The following is a 13,174-nucleotide window of genomic DNA, read 5'->3' on the forward strand; positions in this document are numbered from 1 at the left end:
GTGACTTGGCTACAAAATCTCAATTGACCTCCTGGTTCTCCCACACTCTTCATAACAAGAGGCTTTAGTTTGGATCCAATACAGTGGCAGCAGCAATAACCTACAGTGGTGGCGGTAATAACCTAACATTAAGCTTTGACTAAAGAGCCGGTTAGCCCTGTTGTTAGGAAGAGGCCTACTTCAGTCATCACCTATGCTTTTCCTGTCATCGTAGCCGTGAGGGGGCTAACCCCAGCACACACGCACACACACACACACACTGACACGCACACACAGTCCCCCAGCCGAGCAGGGGAAGGCCCTCATGGAAAGGGGACAGAGGGAGGGAGGGAGGGGATGGCTGCGACTGGGTGGGTTGGTAAAGGGGACAGTGAGGGAGGGAGGAGATGGCTGCTACTGGGTGGGTTGGTAAAGGGGGCAGGGAGAGGGAGGGAGGAGATGGCTGCTACTGGGTGGGTTGGTAAAGGGGAGGGAGAGAGGGGATGGCTGATACTGGGTGGGTTGGTAAAGGGGGGCAGGGGGAGGGAGGGAGGAGATGGCTGCTACTGGGTGGGTTGGTAAAGGGGACAGGGAGAGGGAGGGAGGGAGAGATGGCTGCTACTGGGTGGGTTGGTAAAGGGGGGCAGGGAGAGGGAGAGAGGAGATGGCTGCTACTGGGTGGGTTGGTAAAGGGGACATGGAGAAGGAGGGAGGGAGAGATGGCTGCTACTGGGTGGGTTGGTAAAGGGGTCAGGGAGAGGGAGGGAGAGATGGCTGCTACTGGGTGGGTTGGTAAAGGGGGGCAGGGAGAAGGAGGGAGGGAGGAGATGGCTGCTACTGGGTGGGTTGGTAAAGGGGACAGGGAGAGGGAGGGAGGGAGAGATGGCTGCTACTGGGTGGGTTGGTAAAGGGGGGCAGGGGAGCCTTTGGTTCAGACAATGGTAAGCATTCTTTCAGTTTACAAGTGAGTGTCCATCAGTGAGGGGGCCCTGGAGGGGGGCTCAGCTTTGTCAGCAACGAGTAACACTGTGCATTCTCATGGTAATCGCCCGGGCTCCGAGCTGTAAGTTGTCGAACAAATAAAACGTGCATTATTCAAGTCTTGGTCCCCAAAGAGCGTATAATAAATTAACAGTGTTTTGGTTATTTTACGATGCTTTTTATTATATTCCTTGCTAATTCTCTCTAAATTGATAGTAAAATTACTTAATTTTCTTTCACTTTCTGCGTATCAAAAAGTTTGATTATAAATTCTACTAAAACCAATAGTTCAATTTGAGAGTCTGGTTTTGAAACTAGTTTTCTGCAGCCACATGCCTGCACATTGAGCAACAAACAGTGTTTTCTCCTGTTTTCACCCAGCAAGCAGCTCTCTCTCGCTCTCTCTCGCTCTCTCTGTCTCTGTCTCTCTCTCTCTCTCTCTCTCGCTTTCTCTCATGTAGTGTGAGAGGAGAGAGTAGGGAAGAGCCTTTGATGATCACAAATCCACAAGTATTCCCCTAAATCACACTTTTGAAATATGTTCTTAAAAATGTCTTTGTTGTTATTTATTTGCTGTTTCTTTTTGCTGCTCTGAAGAGAGCTGGGGGTGGCCTGGCCACTGAGGCTAATGTCCCCTCTAGCTTCCGCTTCAGTTCAGCCGAGTTTAATGCAAAAAGAGGGAGAGGGAGAGAGAGAGGGAGAGGGAGAGAGAGAGAAAAATCTTTAGAGAACAAAGAGCAGCAATCTATGGAAAAACAAAAGGGCCTAGGCCGGTTCACTCAAGCAAAAAATAGCAGATAAAGGAGCCTCTCTTTGCAAGCAGGAGCAAAGGCGCTTGGTATGTGGGAATGGGAGACTAGCAGCTTTATTTGAAGCCACTCTCTTCATGAATCATTGGAGTGAGGTTGGGCCCAGAGTTAGGACACTTCGGGGATTCCTTTCTCTCTCTCTACCAAAAAAGTAAAGTAAATGGCCTCGAAGTATCTAGATAAAAAAATATATATATATACTTTTTATATGATTGGTACAACATTATTTTATGACTTGTAATGTTCTGAGTTCTAGTTTTTGTGTTCACATTTTTTCATATAGTTTGATTATTGGATTTTTTGGAGGTGCGAGAATGTCAAATTAGAACATAATATCGACCAAGTGGGTTATATATTTGCCATGAGACATCTTTAGATTCTTGTAATAAATAAATGGTACAATTTTAACACAGGACAAAGTCAAAAAGATTTTGATGATCATCTACAGCACCTGACTACTCCAGAAAACGGAGACATTACGACCTATGCAGCCGAGGCCATTTCCCGTTGTCTGGTGTATTATGGGTAATGTGATATGATATAGATGTCACAAGGGCAATCTTGTAAAGCAGAGGGTGCTTCCTCTTGACAAGTACTCTCCTTGTATTGGTGGGAGCCACTGAGTTAGCGCACTGTACAAAGTTGACTTTGTCTTGGCCTCGGCTACATAGGTCGTAATGTCTCCGTTTTCTGGAGTAGTCAGGTGCTGTAGATGATCATCAAAATCTTTTTGACTTTGTCCTGTGTTAAAATTGTACCATTTATTTATTACAATAATCTAAAGATGTCTCATGGCAAATATATAACCCACTTGGTGAATCATTATCCCTCAGGCCATATAATTGCCTGCTCTTTGGGGCAAATTATACATTTTGCATGGGAGGAGGACCCAAAGGCAGCAGCAGCGAAAGGCCTCAGGATTAGGCCTTTTGAAAGGCTCTGTGAACATCACACCACTAAACAGTGTGAGAGGCAGGCAGGCAATCAGCCCGGCCTCCCAGCAGAGAGAGCACACAGACAGGCTCCCTGCTCAGCTCAGCCACCAGCCAGCCAGCCCTCTCACTGCTCTACTGCAGCCTTATCAAGATGTCTGCGAGACAGAGGTAATTGTTATGACTTGATGCACAAAGTTAAGAAATAGGAGCGAGCAGCCTGCCGCCGTGCCTTTCCCTCTGCATTGTGGCCCCGTGTAACAGGATAATAAACGCTACTTTATAATCGCAGCATCTGCAGCTCCTCGCCACCAGGGAGAGTCCGGCAGAGGCAGGGCAAGACCAGAACCAGCCAATGGCATACAGGAAGGCAGGGAAGTCTGGAGGTGTAGGAACGGTGGCATGGGGTGCAGCTGGAGGAGGAAAGGAAAAGGAAGATGCAGAAGGTTCTGCAGAAAGAGTACAGCTGAACTGCACTGGATAGGACTGTATATATAGACATGCAGTGACGCAATTTGCTATGTCCATGGCATCTCTCTACTGTGCCCTGTGACTCCTTCTGAGCCTGTATGTTTCTCTGTTCCTCTACAGGGGGATGCCTGACATCCAGTGGATGAACCTGGACCCTCTGAAGCTGATGGAGGAGCTAAGCCAGTTCACCAGTCTGGAGGGCTTCAGGGAAATGCTGGACAAGGCCCAGGTGGGTCACGCTTACATGAACCGCCCCTGCCTGGACCCCAACGACCCCGAGTGCCCCCTCAGCGCCCCCAACAAGGACCTGAGAGAGGTAAGCTTGTGCCACAGTACCCCTATCTCCCTTCCACCTCTCCATCTCTGCGTCTCTATCTCCTTCCACCACCACTCTCCCTCTCTTTTAAAGAAGAGGGTATTTTAGTGAGCCCAATGTGCCTGGTTGTTAAATAAGCTAACTGTTGGCCCTGCTTGTCTGTCTGTCTCCCTCCACAGAGTCCTGACATTGCCGGGCGGCTCCAAGGCGGTTGCCACGGCTTCTCCAAAAAGTTCATGCACTGGCAGGAGGAGCTTATCCTGGGCGGCCGGGTCAAGGACACCCAGAATGCTTTGCAGAGGTAAGAGGGGGAGGGGGTGTACACCAGGGCCAGGGGAGGATTGAGGGCGAGTGAATGAAGTGGAGCCAGTGCAGGGAGGGCCTAGCTAGCAGTGAGGAATCCCTCTTGACTCCTAAAAACCTCATACAGCCGTGGAATGCCTCGGACTCCTAAGAACCTCACACAGCCGAGGAATGCCTCGGACTCCTAAGAACCTCACACATCCGAGGAATCCCTCTGACTCCTAAGAACCTCAAACATCCGAGGAATGCCTCTGACTCCCTAAGAACCTCACACACACAGCCGAGGAATGCCTCGGACTCCTAAGAACCTCACACAGCCGAGGAATCCCTCTGACTCCTAAGAACCTCACACATCTGAGGAATGCCTCTGACTCCTAAGAACCTCACACATCCGAGGAATGCCTCTGACTCCTAAGAACCTCACACATCCGAGGAATCCCTCTGACTCCTAAGAACCTCACACATCTGAGGAATCCCTCTGACTCCTAAGAACCTCACACATCTGAGGAATCCCTCTTACTCCTAAGAACCTCACACATCTGAGGAATCCCTCTGACTCCTAAGAACCTCACACATCTGAGGAATGCCTCTGACTCCTAAGAACCTCACACATCCGAGGAATGCCTCTGACTCCTAAGAACCTCACACATCTGAGGAATCTCTCTGACTCCTAAGAACCTCACACATCTGAGGAATGCCTCTGACTCCTAAGAACCTCACACATCTGAGGAATCCCTCTGACTCCTAAGAACCTCACACGTCTGAGGAATCCCTCTGACTCCTAAGAACCTCACACATCTGAGGAATGCCTCTGACTCCTAAGTACCTCACACATCCAAGGAATGCCTCTGACTCCTAAGAACCTCACACATCTGAGGAATCCCTCTGACTCCTAAGAACCTCACACATCTGAGGAATGCCTCTGACTCCTAAGAACCTCACACATCCAAGGAATGCCTCTGACTCCTAAGAACCTCACACATCTGAGGAATCTCTCTGACTCCTAAGAACCTCACACATCTGAGGAATCCCTCTTACTCCTAAGAACCTCACACATCTGAGGAATCCCTCTTACTCCTAAGAACCTCACACATCCGAGGAATCCCTCTGACTCCTAAGAACCTCACACATCTGAGGAATCCCTCTTACTCCTAAGAACCTCACACATCTGAGGAATCCCTCTTACTCCTAAGAACCTCACACATCTGAGGAATCTCTCTGACTCCTAAGAACCTCACACATCTGAGGAATCCCTCTTACTCCTAAGAACCTCACACATCTGAGGAATCCCTCTTACTCCTAAGAACCTCACACATCCGAGGAATGCCTCTGACTCCTAAGAACCTCACACATCTGAGGAATCTCTCTGACTCCTAAGAACCTCACACATCTGAGGAATGCCTCGCATGAAGCAGGATCAGTTTCCTCCTCTGACCCCTGCGTAGGACAGATCAATCAAACATGATCGACAGCCACATAAACTAAAGACAGATTTGTTGTGGAGAGGAGTGGGAAAAAATGGCAGCATCTCCTTTAAGTCAGAGAATGAAAAAGGGGACGCCAAAAATAATTCCAGTATACCACCACACATTTCTAATGCTAAGGATATGTAAAACATCTTGATATACTGCCATATGTATGTAAGACACGTTTCCTGGGCTCTGTTATGTATTATGAAGGATTTATTTTATTTCAATTGAATTTAAAACCACAGCACAAATATGAATGGATTGACAGTGTTGGGCCTCTGCCCAGATCACGACCCTGGCAAATCTGGAGGGAGGGATACAGTCATTTAAGCCACAGAGTTTTTTCTATGATATGATTTACGATAATCTCATTCACATTTTTAACACCACAACTCTCACATCGGTGCCAAGTTGCCTTCAGGGCCATCTGTGCTCGCTGTGGAAAAAGGCATCAAGACACCTGCTTTCACCCGTTCAGGCAATAGAGCCTGTATCTGCATTCAGAAACACTAGCCAACAGCTGAATTCTCCACCCGTTTCTCCACGTACGCTGTATACAACCACCTTTTGGTTTATATGCCACAGATCAGAGTATGTAATATCTATGACAGCCGAGACAAGAGGACTCATAACATTTTTCTGTACTATTTGGGGGGTTTTGAATGTGGGGAACATTCAAGACTCCTCGGTGTGGCCTGAGCTCACTTGGCTGCAGGCGTTTGACGGAGTCTCTCTCTCTCTGCCTCCTGCAGTGCGGAGGCCCTCCAGACCATGTTTCTCCTGATGAGCCCCAAGCAGCTCTACGAGCACTTTAAGGACGACTATGAGATCCATGACATCAACTGGAACGAGGACAAGGCCACCGCCATCCTGGAGTCCTGGCAAAGGAAGTTTGTAGAGGTATGTATGTATGGGTCAAAAGTGTTACACTCGTTAGTGTACTACACCTGGTCAAAAGTATCAAACTATATAGGGAATAGGATGCCATTTGGTATGAAGCCTATGTATCTGGACCCTAGCGCCCTGCCTCTGCCGCCTGCACCTTTCACCAACCTGTCTTGACCCGTTTGAGTAATATACCGGCAAATAAGAAATCAGAGAACAAATCATAGAGCGTTCTTTAGGTTGGCCTCAGGTTGGCTTGTTTTTCCCTACACCTTTAAATTTGAGTCATGCTGTTTACCTACCACATGCGTAGAGGACTGGCTTTGGCCCAGGGACTGCAACCTCTACCTGAATTCCATCAATCCTCAACTGCCTAGTAAACAGAGTCCTCCAAGGAGGCCACTGACAGACTACCAGTTATAGGAACAAGCTGTTTTTGTGATAGCTGACATCCAGCATGATGACTGAAGGAGTGGGAGGGTCATGCTTCCACCAATGCCCGCTCGCAAGAGAGGAGAAGAGGGAGAGAGTGAACGGGAGATGAGGAGAGGGTCACTGTAAAAACAAAGTGCAGGGTGTTGGGTTCCCCTAAGGTTGTCGGCCATTCATGGTGCTGATGGAGTAGCTTGAGAGACCACGTGATCTCATTTGATCCCCTTGACCCTTGCTCTCTGGCATCTGTAGTCCTTATTTATCAAGCTTCATAGGGGCTCACCTATATCTTGTTTGTGTGTTGTTGGCCCAAATCAAACTAGATCACTACTACTGGCTTATAATATTAATTAATTAATTCTATAATCCACCCTCACCTCATTTAAAGTAAAGTTATTTGATTTTTCTTCACCCCAGGTGGCTCATGGCAGTATCCCCCAGAATTCCACTTCAGAGATCCACGCATTCTCCACCACCACCCTCAACGACATCATGAAGTCCTTCTCTGATATCAGTGTCATCCGGGTGGCTGGAGGCTACCTGCTCATGGTAAGAAGTAGTAACCGACTCTCTCTACTGTAGGTTTATCATTGATATCAGTGGTTCAGTTCGGATGCCTAATCGCCTGTGCTGAGTTCAAAGTTCAAATCCTCACCCTCTCTCTTCTCTCCCGTCCTATTCTAGCTGGCCTATGCCTGTGTGACCATGCTCCGTTGGGACTGTGCCAAGTCCCAGGGGGCCGTGGGGCTGGCTGGCGTGCTCCTGGTGGCTCTGTCTGTGGCAGCTGGCCTGGGGCTGTGCTCTCTGTTGGGCCTGTCCTTTAACGCTGCCACCACACAGGTTCTCCCCTTCCTGGCTCTGGGGATCGGTGTGGATGACATGTTCCTTCTGGCCCACTCCTTCACTGAGACTGGCATCAACATCCCCTTTAAGGTAAGCTAGCTACCTCCACTCCCCAAGCCCCCTAGTTCAATCACCTGTAGATCCACTGTAACCTCATACTTAGTCTCTGTCCCAAAATCATGGCTCTGGTCAACATTAGTGTACTATATAGGGAATAGGGTGCCATTTGTGACACATACTTAGTTATATTAGTTAGAATGACAACAAATACTTATATTCTTGTACTCTAGCTGGCCTGGCACTAACCGTTGGCTGTGTTTTGGTTTACCCCTGCAGGAGAGGACAGGGGACTGCCTGAGGAGGACTGGCACCAGTGTAGCGCTCACCTCCATCAACAACATGATCGCCTTCTTCATGGCAGCCCTGGTCCCCATCCCAGCACTGCGTGCCTTCTCTCTGCAGGTACTAGACTGTGCTGTATGCCCCACTGTTTACACTGCCTAGCTCTGCCATGGAACCAGGAGTGCCAAGCACCCCGCTGAAGGAGACACACATACAAAAATTGGGCTACAGGCTTTTTTAGAAGTGACATTTATTAAGGGGGGCTGTCTTTGTTATTTTCTCTTCCTCTTTTTATTGCTCACTGCACCCTTTATCTCACTCTCTCTCTCTTTCTCCCTTTCTCCCTCCCTCTCTCCCTTTCTCTCTCTCTCTTTCTTTCTCCCTTTCTCCCTCTCTCTCTCTTTCTCCTGTTCTCTCGCTCTCTTTCTCTTTCTCCTGTTCTCTCTCTCTCACTCTCTCTCTCAGGTGGGGAGGGTGGAAATAATCAGAGGAGGGTGTGGATCAGTATATCACTGGGCCGTCAGCCTCTAGCTCTGTGATCTACCCGCCTCCCCCTGGGTGGTCTGTGGTGCAGTGAAACCATACCAACTATAATGTCAGCCCCAGGGTGATAGAGTAGGGAGGTAGGAGGGGTTCTGCACAGACACGCAGAGGGAAAGGGGGATACCTAATCAGTTGCACAACTGAATGCATTCAACCAAAACGTGTCTTCCCGCATTTAACCCAACCCTTCTGAATCAGAGAGGTGTGGGGGGCTGTCTTAATCGATGTCCAACTGCCTTGCTCATGGGCAGAATGGCACATTTTTCCAACTTGCCGGCTCTGGGATTCGAATCAGCGACCTTTCGGTTTCTAGCCCAATGCTCTTAAAAGCAGCAGCGGGAGTCCCCTTTCCTCTCCCTCAGTTCCCTGGCTTGTTGACTATTTTCGCTGGTGATTTAGGGAGCGTTTTTTTTAACTTTGTTTGTTTTCTTTTACTTTCTGGGACTGAATCCGAGGCACTAAAACAGCAAGAGAGCTTGAATGTAGAGCCCTTTTTTGTGGAGCTCAAGAAGGCAGCTGTGGAGTCGGGTGGCAGCATTGGAGCAAAGTCATGAACAGGGTTGGCCCCTCTCCTAAACAGTATCTCTCTCTCTCTCTCTCTCTCTCTCTCTCTCTCTCTCTCTCTCTCTCTCTCTCTCTCTCTCTCTCTCTCTCTCTCTCTCTCTCTCTTTCTCTCTCTCTTTCTTTCTTTCCCTAGGCGGCCATTATTGTGGTGTTCAACTTCGCCATGGTGCTCCTCATCTTCCCGGCCATTCTGAGTTTGGACCTGCACCGTCGGGAGGACAAGCGTCTGGACATCCTGTGTTGTTTCTACAGTCCCTGCTCCTCCCGGGTCATCCAGATCCAACCCCAGGAGTTCTCCGATGCCAACGACAACACCACCACCACCCACAGCCATGCGCCTGGCACCCAGACTACAACAACCTACACAGGCTCCACCATCATTACCAGCACCCAGATCACCACCACCGTCCAGGCCTTCACCCAGTGTGACGCGGCAGGCCAGCACATAGTCACCATCCTGCCCCCCACCTCCCAGATCTCCACCAGCCCTCCCTCTGTGGTGGTGGCCTCCTCCCCTGTTCCCCCCTCCCCCACCGACTCCTACGGCTCCCAGCTCTTCAGCCCATCCAGCTCCACCCGGGACCTCCTGGCCCAGATGGATGAGTCCAAGGAGGTCAGGGAGTGTGTTCCACTCCCCTTCTTCCGCTGGAACCTGTCAAGCTTCGCCCGGGACAAGTACGCTCCTCTTCTCCTAAAGCCAGAGAGCAAGGTGGTGGTCGTGGTCCTCTTCGTGGCCCTCCTGGGGCTCAGCCTGTACGGAACCACCATGGTCCATGACGGACTCTACCTGACCGACATTGTGCCCCGCGACACCAAGGAGTACGACTTCATCAACGCCCAGTTCAAGTACTTCTCTTTCTACAACATGTACCTGGTGACCATGGACGGCTTTGACTACGCACGCTCCCAGCGTCTCCTCATACAGCTGCACAACTCCTTCATCTCGGTCAAGTACGTGGTGAAGGATAGCGACCAGCAGCTGCCCCGGATGTGGCTGCACTATTTCCAAGACTGGCTCAGAGGTAAATACAGTTTAATTAAAGGAGACCTTGTTTTATTTCATTCCAGAAGCCCCATAGTGATTCTAGTGTTAGTCAGTGTGTGTTTGAAATGGAACTCCGTCTGCGGTGGGTTCTTGCCCTTGAGGTAGAGAGTTTGGGGATGTCACGTCCTTTGGAGTGACAGGCTGGGGTTTGATGTTTATCTTTAGTCTAAGGACAAAGTTGGAGGATGGGAGGTGGATGGGAGGTGAGTTAAAGCCTGTGGCGGTGAAAGTTCACCCCCATCCAGCAGGGCTGGAGGGCAGATGATATCGTAGAAAGGCCAAAGGTTACCTTTTGGCCTCTTCCATCCGGCTTAATGTTGTTGGAGGTCGTAGACTAGTCATGAGGAAGTATTACGGTACAGGATATGAAGCTATTACGCTAATATTAAGCTATCGAGGGTCGGCCGTGGGTAACCAGGTTTGCCGTTCCAAAACATGAGGAACTGAACTCTTCAATCGATGGAGAACTGGAGTGGCATAAAAGACTCTCTCTCTCCACTCCTCCCTCTATGCTATTCCTTTCTAGTCAGAATCTCCCTGTAATTAGAGAAAGGTTGTGTGGAACTGGTTTTTAGCTGCAGCGCCAGACTTTGTCATTTAGAAAACACGAAAGGCTTTGCTGGTTAGTTTATTCAGCCCATACACATGAGGAACAGAGCTGCTGTTTTTGGATGTGTGTGTGTGATTGTAGGAGGTTGATATTCAGAACACTCTGTAAAACGTCTTATTTTAATTTGCTGACTCATTCTAAACGTGCCAGTCTACCATCATGTTTTCACTACTCTAAAATATAACTCCTAGCATAGTACTCAAAACATATCGGCGTATGTTGTGGCCCCGTCAATAGCTATATGATATAATAACCATGAGAATGTAGTGGTAAAAGTAGATCCGACAGAGATGGCTAACCCTGTGCTGTCCTGTGTTCTTTTTCTCTCTCCTTTAGGACTGCAGGCTGCCTTCGATGCAGACTGGGAGGCAGGCAGAATCACCTGGGATAACTACCGTAACGGCACTGAGGATGGTGTTCTGGCCTACAAGCTGCTCATCCAGACAGGCTCCAAGAAGGACCCCTTCAACTACAACCAGGTGTGTACAGTGCCATGCCCCTACTGATGTCAATAGAACTCAGTTTCCCAGCTCTGACCTCAATGGGATTTCCTGGTTAGGTTGAATCACCCCTCAATATGTTAGAAGGTATAGTCCCGCTACTGCAAATGCTAAACCCAGTCTCTCTCTGTCTGTCTACTCCAGCTGACTTCTCGTCGTCTGATGAATGAGGAGGGTCTGATTCACCCAGAGGTCTTCTATATCTACCTGACTGTGTGGGTGAGCAATGACCCTCTGGGCTATGCTGCCTCTCAGGGTAACTTCTACCCTCAGCCTCGCGAGTGGATCCACGACAAGTATGACACCACCGGAGAGAATCTGCGCAGTAAGTAGGCGTCTCTTTAAAATCATATTAATCATTTTTAATCAAGTTGCTACCATGATCCAAGTTCATAATGGTCTAGGACATGTGTATCTTTCCTTCAATGTAAAGGTATTGTTGATACTAACAACAGATTGTAAAATATGTGTCTAACCTCTCCTCCATCTGTCACAGTCCCTGCCGCGGAGCCCCTGGAGTTTGCTCAGTTCCCTTTCTATCTGAACGGCCTGAGGCAGGCGTCCGACTTCATCGAGAGCATCGAGAGCGTGCGCACCATCTGCGAGGAGTTCACACGTAAAGGTGTTCTCAACTACCCCAACGGTTACCCCTTCCTGTTCTGGGAGCAGTACATCGGCCTGCGACACTGGTTCCTCCTGGCGGTCAGCGTGGTGCTAGCCTGCACCTTCCTGGTCTGTGCCATCCTCCTGCTCAACCCCTGGACTGCTGGCATCATTGTAGGTCCCCTCAGCTCAGCATCCCTCCTCCTCTTTCTCCTCCTCTTCTTTCTCCTCCACCTCCTTCTTCCAGGCCTCCCTCCCTCAGCACAGCTCAATAACCCTGCCACAGAGGGAGCGGAGGCCCCATCTCTGGGGAGGGCCCATGGCGGGTTGGCCTGGGGGGTGCTACTCACACCCCCCAGGTCTTTGTCATTCTAATCTGGCCCGGCCGGTCTTAGAAAAGGAAATGCAAAGCCTCTGCTGAAGACTTTACCTCCAGCTCCCTTTGTCAAAAATTGGGGACAGGACGGATCTGCCCAGTCGCGACCTTGGCCTGCTAAACCCATCCATCAGGCCTGGGGGGAGATGGCCTGTCAGCTCAGCGGCTGGGAAACATTTCACACAGCCTGGTCGTGAGGGGAGGGTCCCTGGGCCGCCCGCCTGGTCAGACCGCACTGAAGGGTGACTCTCGTGACCGACCGTTGGGGCTGTAGTGGCGTGGTTCAGTCAGTGTGGCACAGCTTTCAGTTGGAATTTAAATGTATTTCATTTCACTATTTAAGTAGTCAGTCCTACTGAAAGACAGACGGCACAATCTTCCCAAACACAGAGGGGGGGGGGGCGTCCTTTCAGACCAACATGTGCACAGTCACATTGTCTCTCTTTAAGCTGGAGCTTCTATAGTTTCACTGCCTATATGTGGCCGTGCAATAAAACAGGGTTTTATCATTTCCAATTTAACCCTGACCAAATTGGGACCCCTGCAAATATCATAGGTTCACGAGGCTAAGGATTTTTAAAGTCTCTCTCTCTATCTTATTAAAAATAATGTTTTTCTAGAGAAGTAAATTAGTGGTGAAATTGTGTCAGGAGGAATGACAAGCAGTAGAAGGGGAACGGTGAGAGTCCATATTGTATTTTGTCTGTCACTCATCTCAGCAACCTTGAAAGAGGGAGCAGCCAGGGAGGGAGAGTGAGACTAGGGCCTAAGTGTAATTCAATGCCGTGCAGATGACAATGAAAACCTTCCGAATGTAGGGTCAAAAATGATGTGGGGTGAAGACCTAACTCTTATCTAATAGTATTATGGAAATAGGCACTGAGAGTTGTGGGTGCAAGACATAACTTTGTCTCTCTTCATCTCTAACACATTTACCTACACTTCAATGGTTGTGTTTCATTGTGACTCCAGAGTTTGAGACAGTCTCTAACCAACCTTGCTCCTCTCCTCAGGTCTTCATCCTGGCCATGATGACGGTGGAGCTGTTTGGTATCATGGGCCTGATCGGCATCAAGCTCAGTGCCATCCCAGTGGTCATCCTCATCGCCTCTGTGGGCATCGGCGTCGAGTTCACTGTCCATATCGCACTGGTAAAAAAACTTCCTGACTT

At 49.3% G+C, this 13,174-nt stretch overlaps 1 protein-coding gene across 2 annotated transcripts in view; it reads left to right on the forward strand.

The window, feature by feature from the left end:
* Positions 1 to 13,174, forward strand: part of LOC129824026 (protein patched homolog 1) — a 33,891-nt gene that overhangs the window by 13,474 nt on the left and 7,243 nt on the right. The window contains exons 6-16 of one of the 2 annotated variants that reach the window (XM_055883295.1): positions 3,293 to 3,488; positions 3,668 to 3,789; positions 6,013 to 6,160; positions 6,995 to 7,126; positions 7,262 to 7,510; positions 7,757 to 7,882; positions 9,003 to 9,891; positions 10,861 to 11,003; positions 11,169 to 11,349; positions 11,521 to 11,801; positions 13,017 to 13,154. In XM_055883295.1, coding sequence (XP_055739270.1) covers positions 3,293 to 3,488; positions 3,668 to 3,789; positions 6,013 to 6,160; positions 6,995 to 7,126; positions 7,262 to 7,510; positions 7,757 to 7,882; positions 9,003 to 9,891; positions 10,861 to 11,003; positions 11,169 to 11,349; positions 11,521 to 11,801; positions 13,017 to 13,154 — 2,605 coding nt within the window. The other variant, XM_055883296.1, reaches the window with a different exon arrangement.

Source organism: Salvelinus fontinalis, chromosome 26 (genome assembly GCF_029448725.1).
Source record: "Salvelinus fontinalis isolate EN_2023a chromosome 26, ASM2944872v1, whole genome shotgun sequence".
NCBI lineage: Eukaryota > Metazoa > Chordata > Actinopteri > Salmoniformes > Salmonidae > Salvelinus > Salvelinus fontinalis.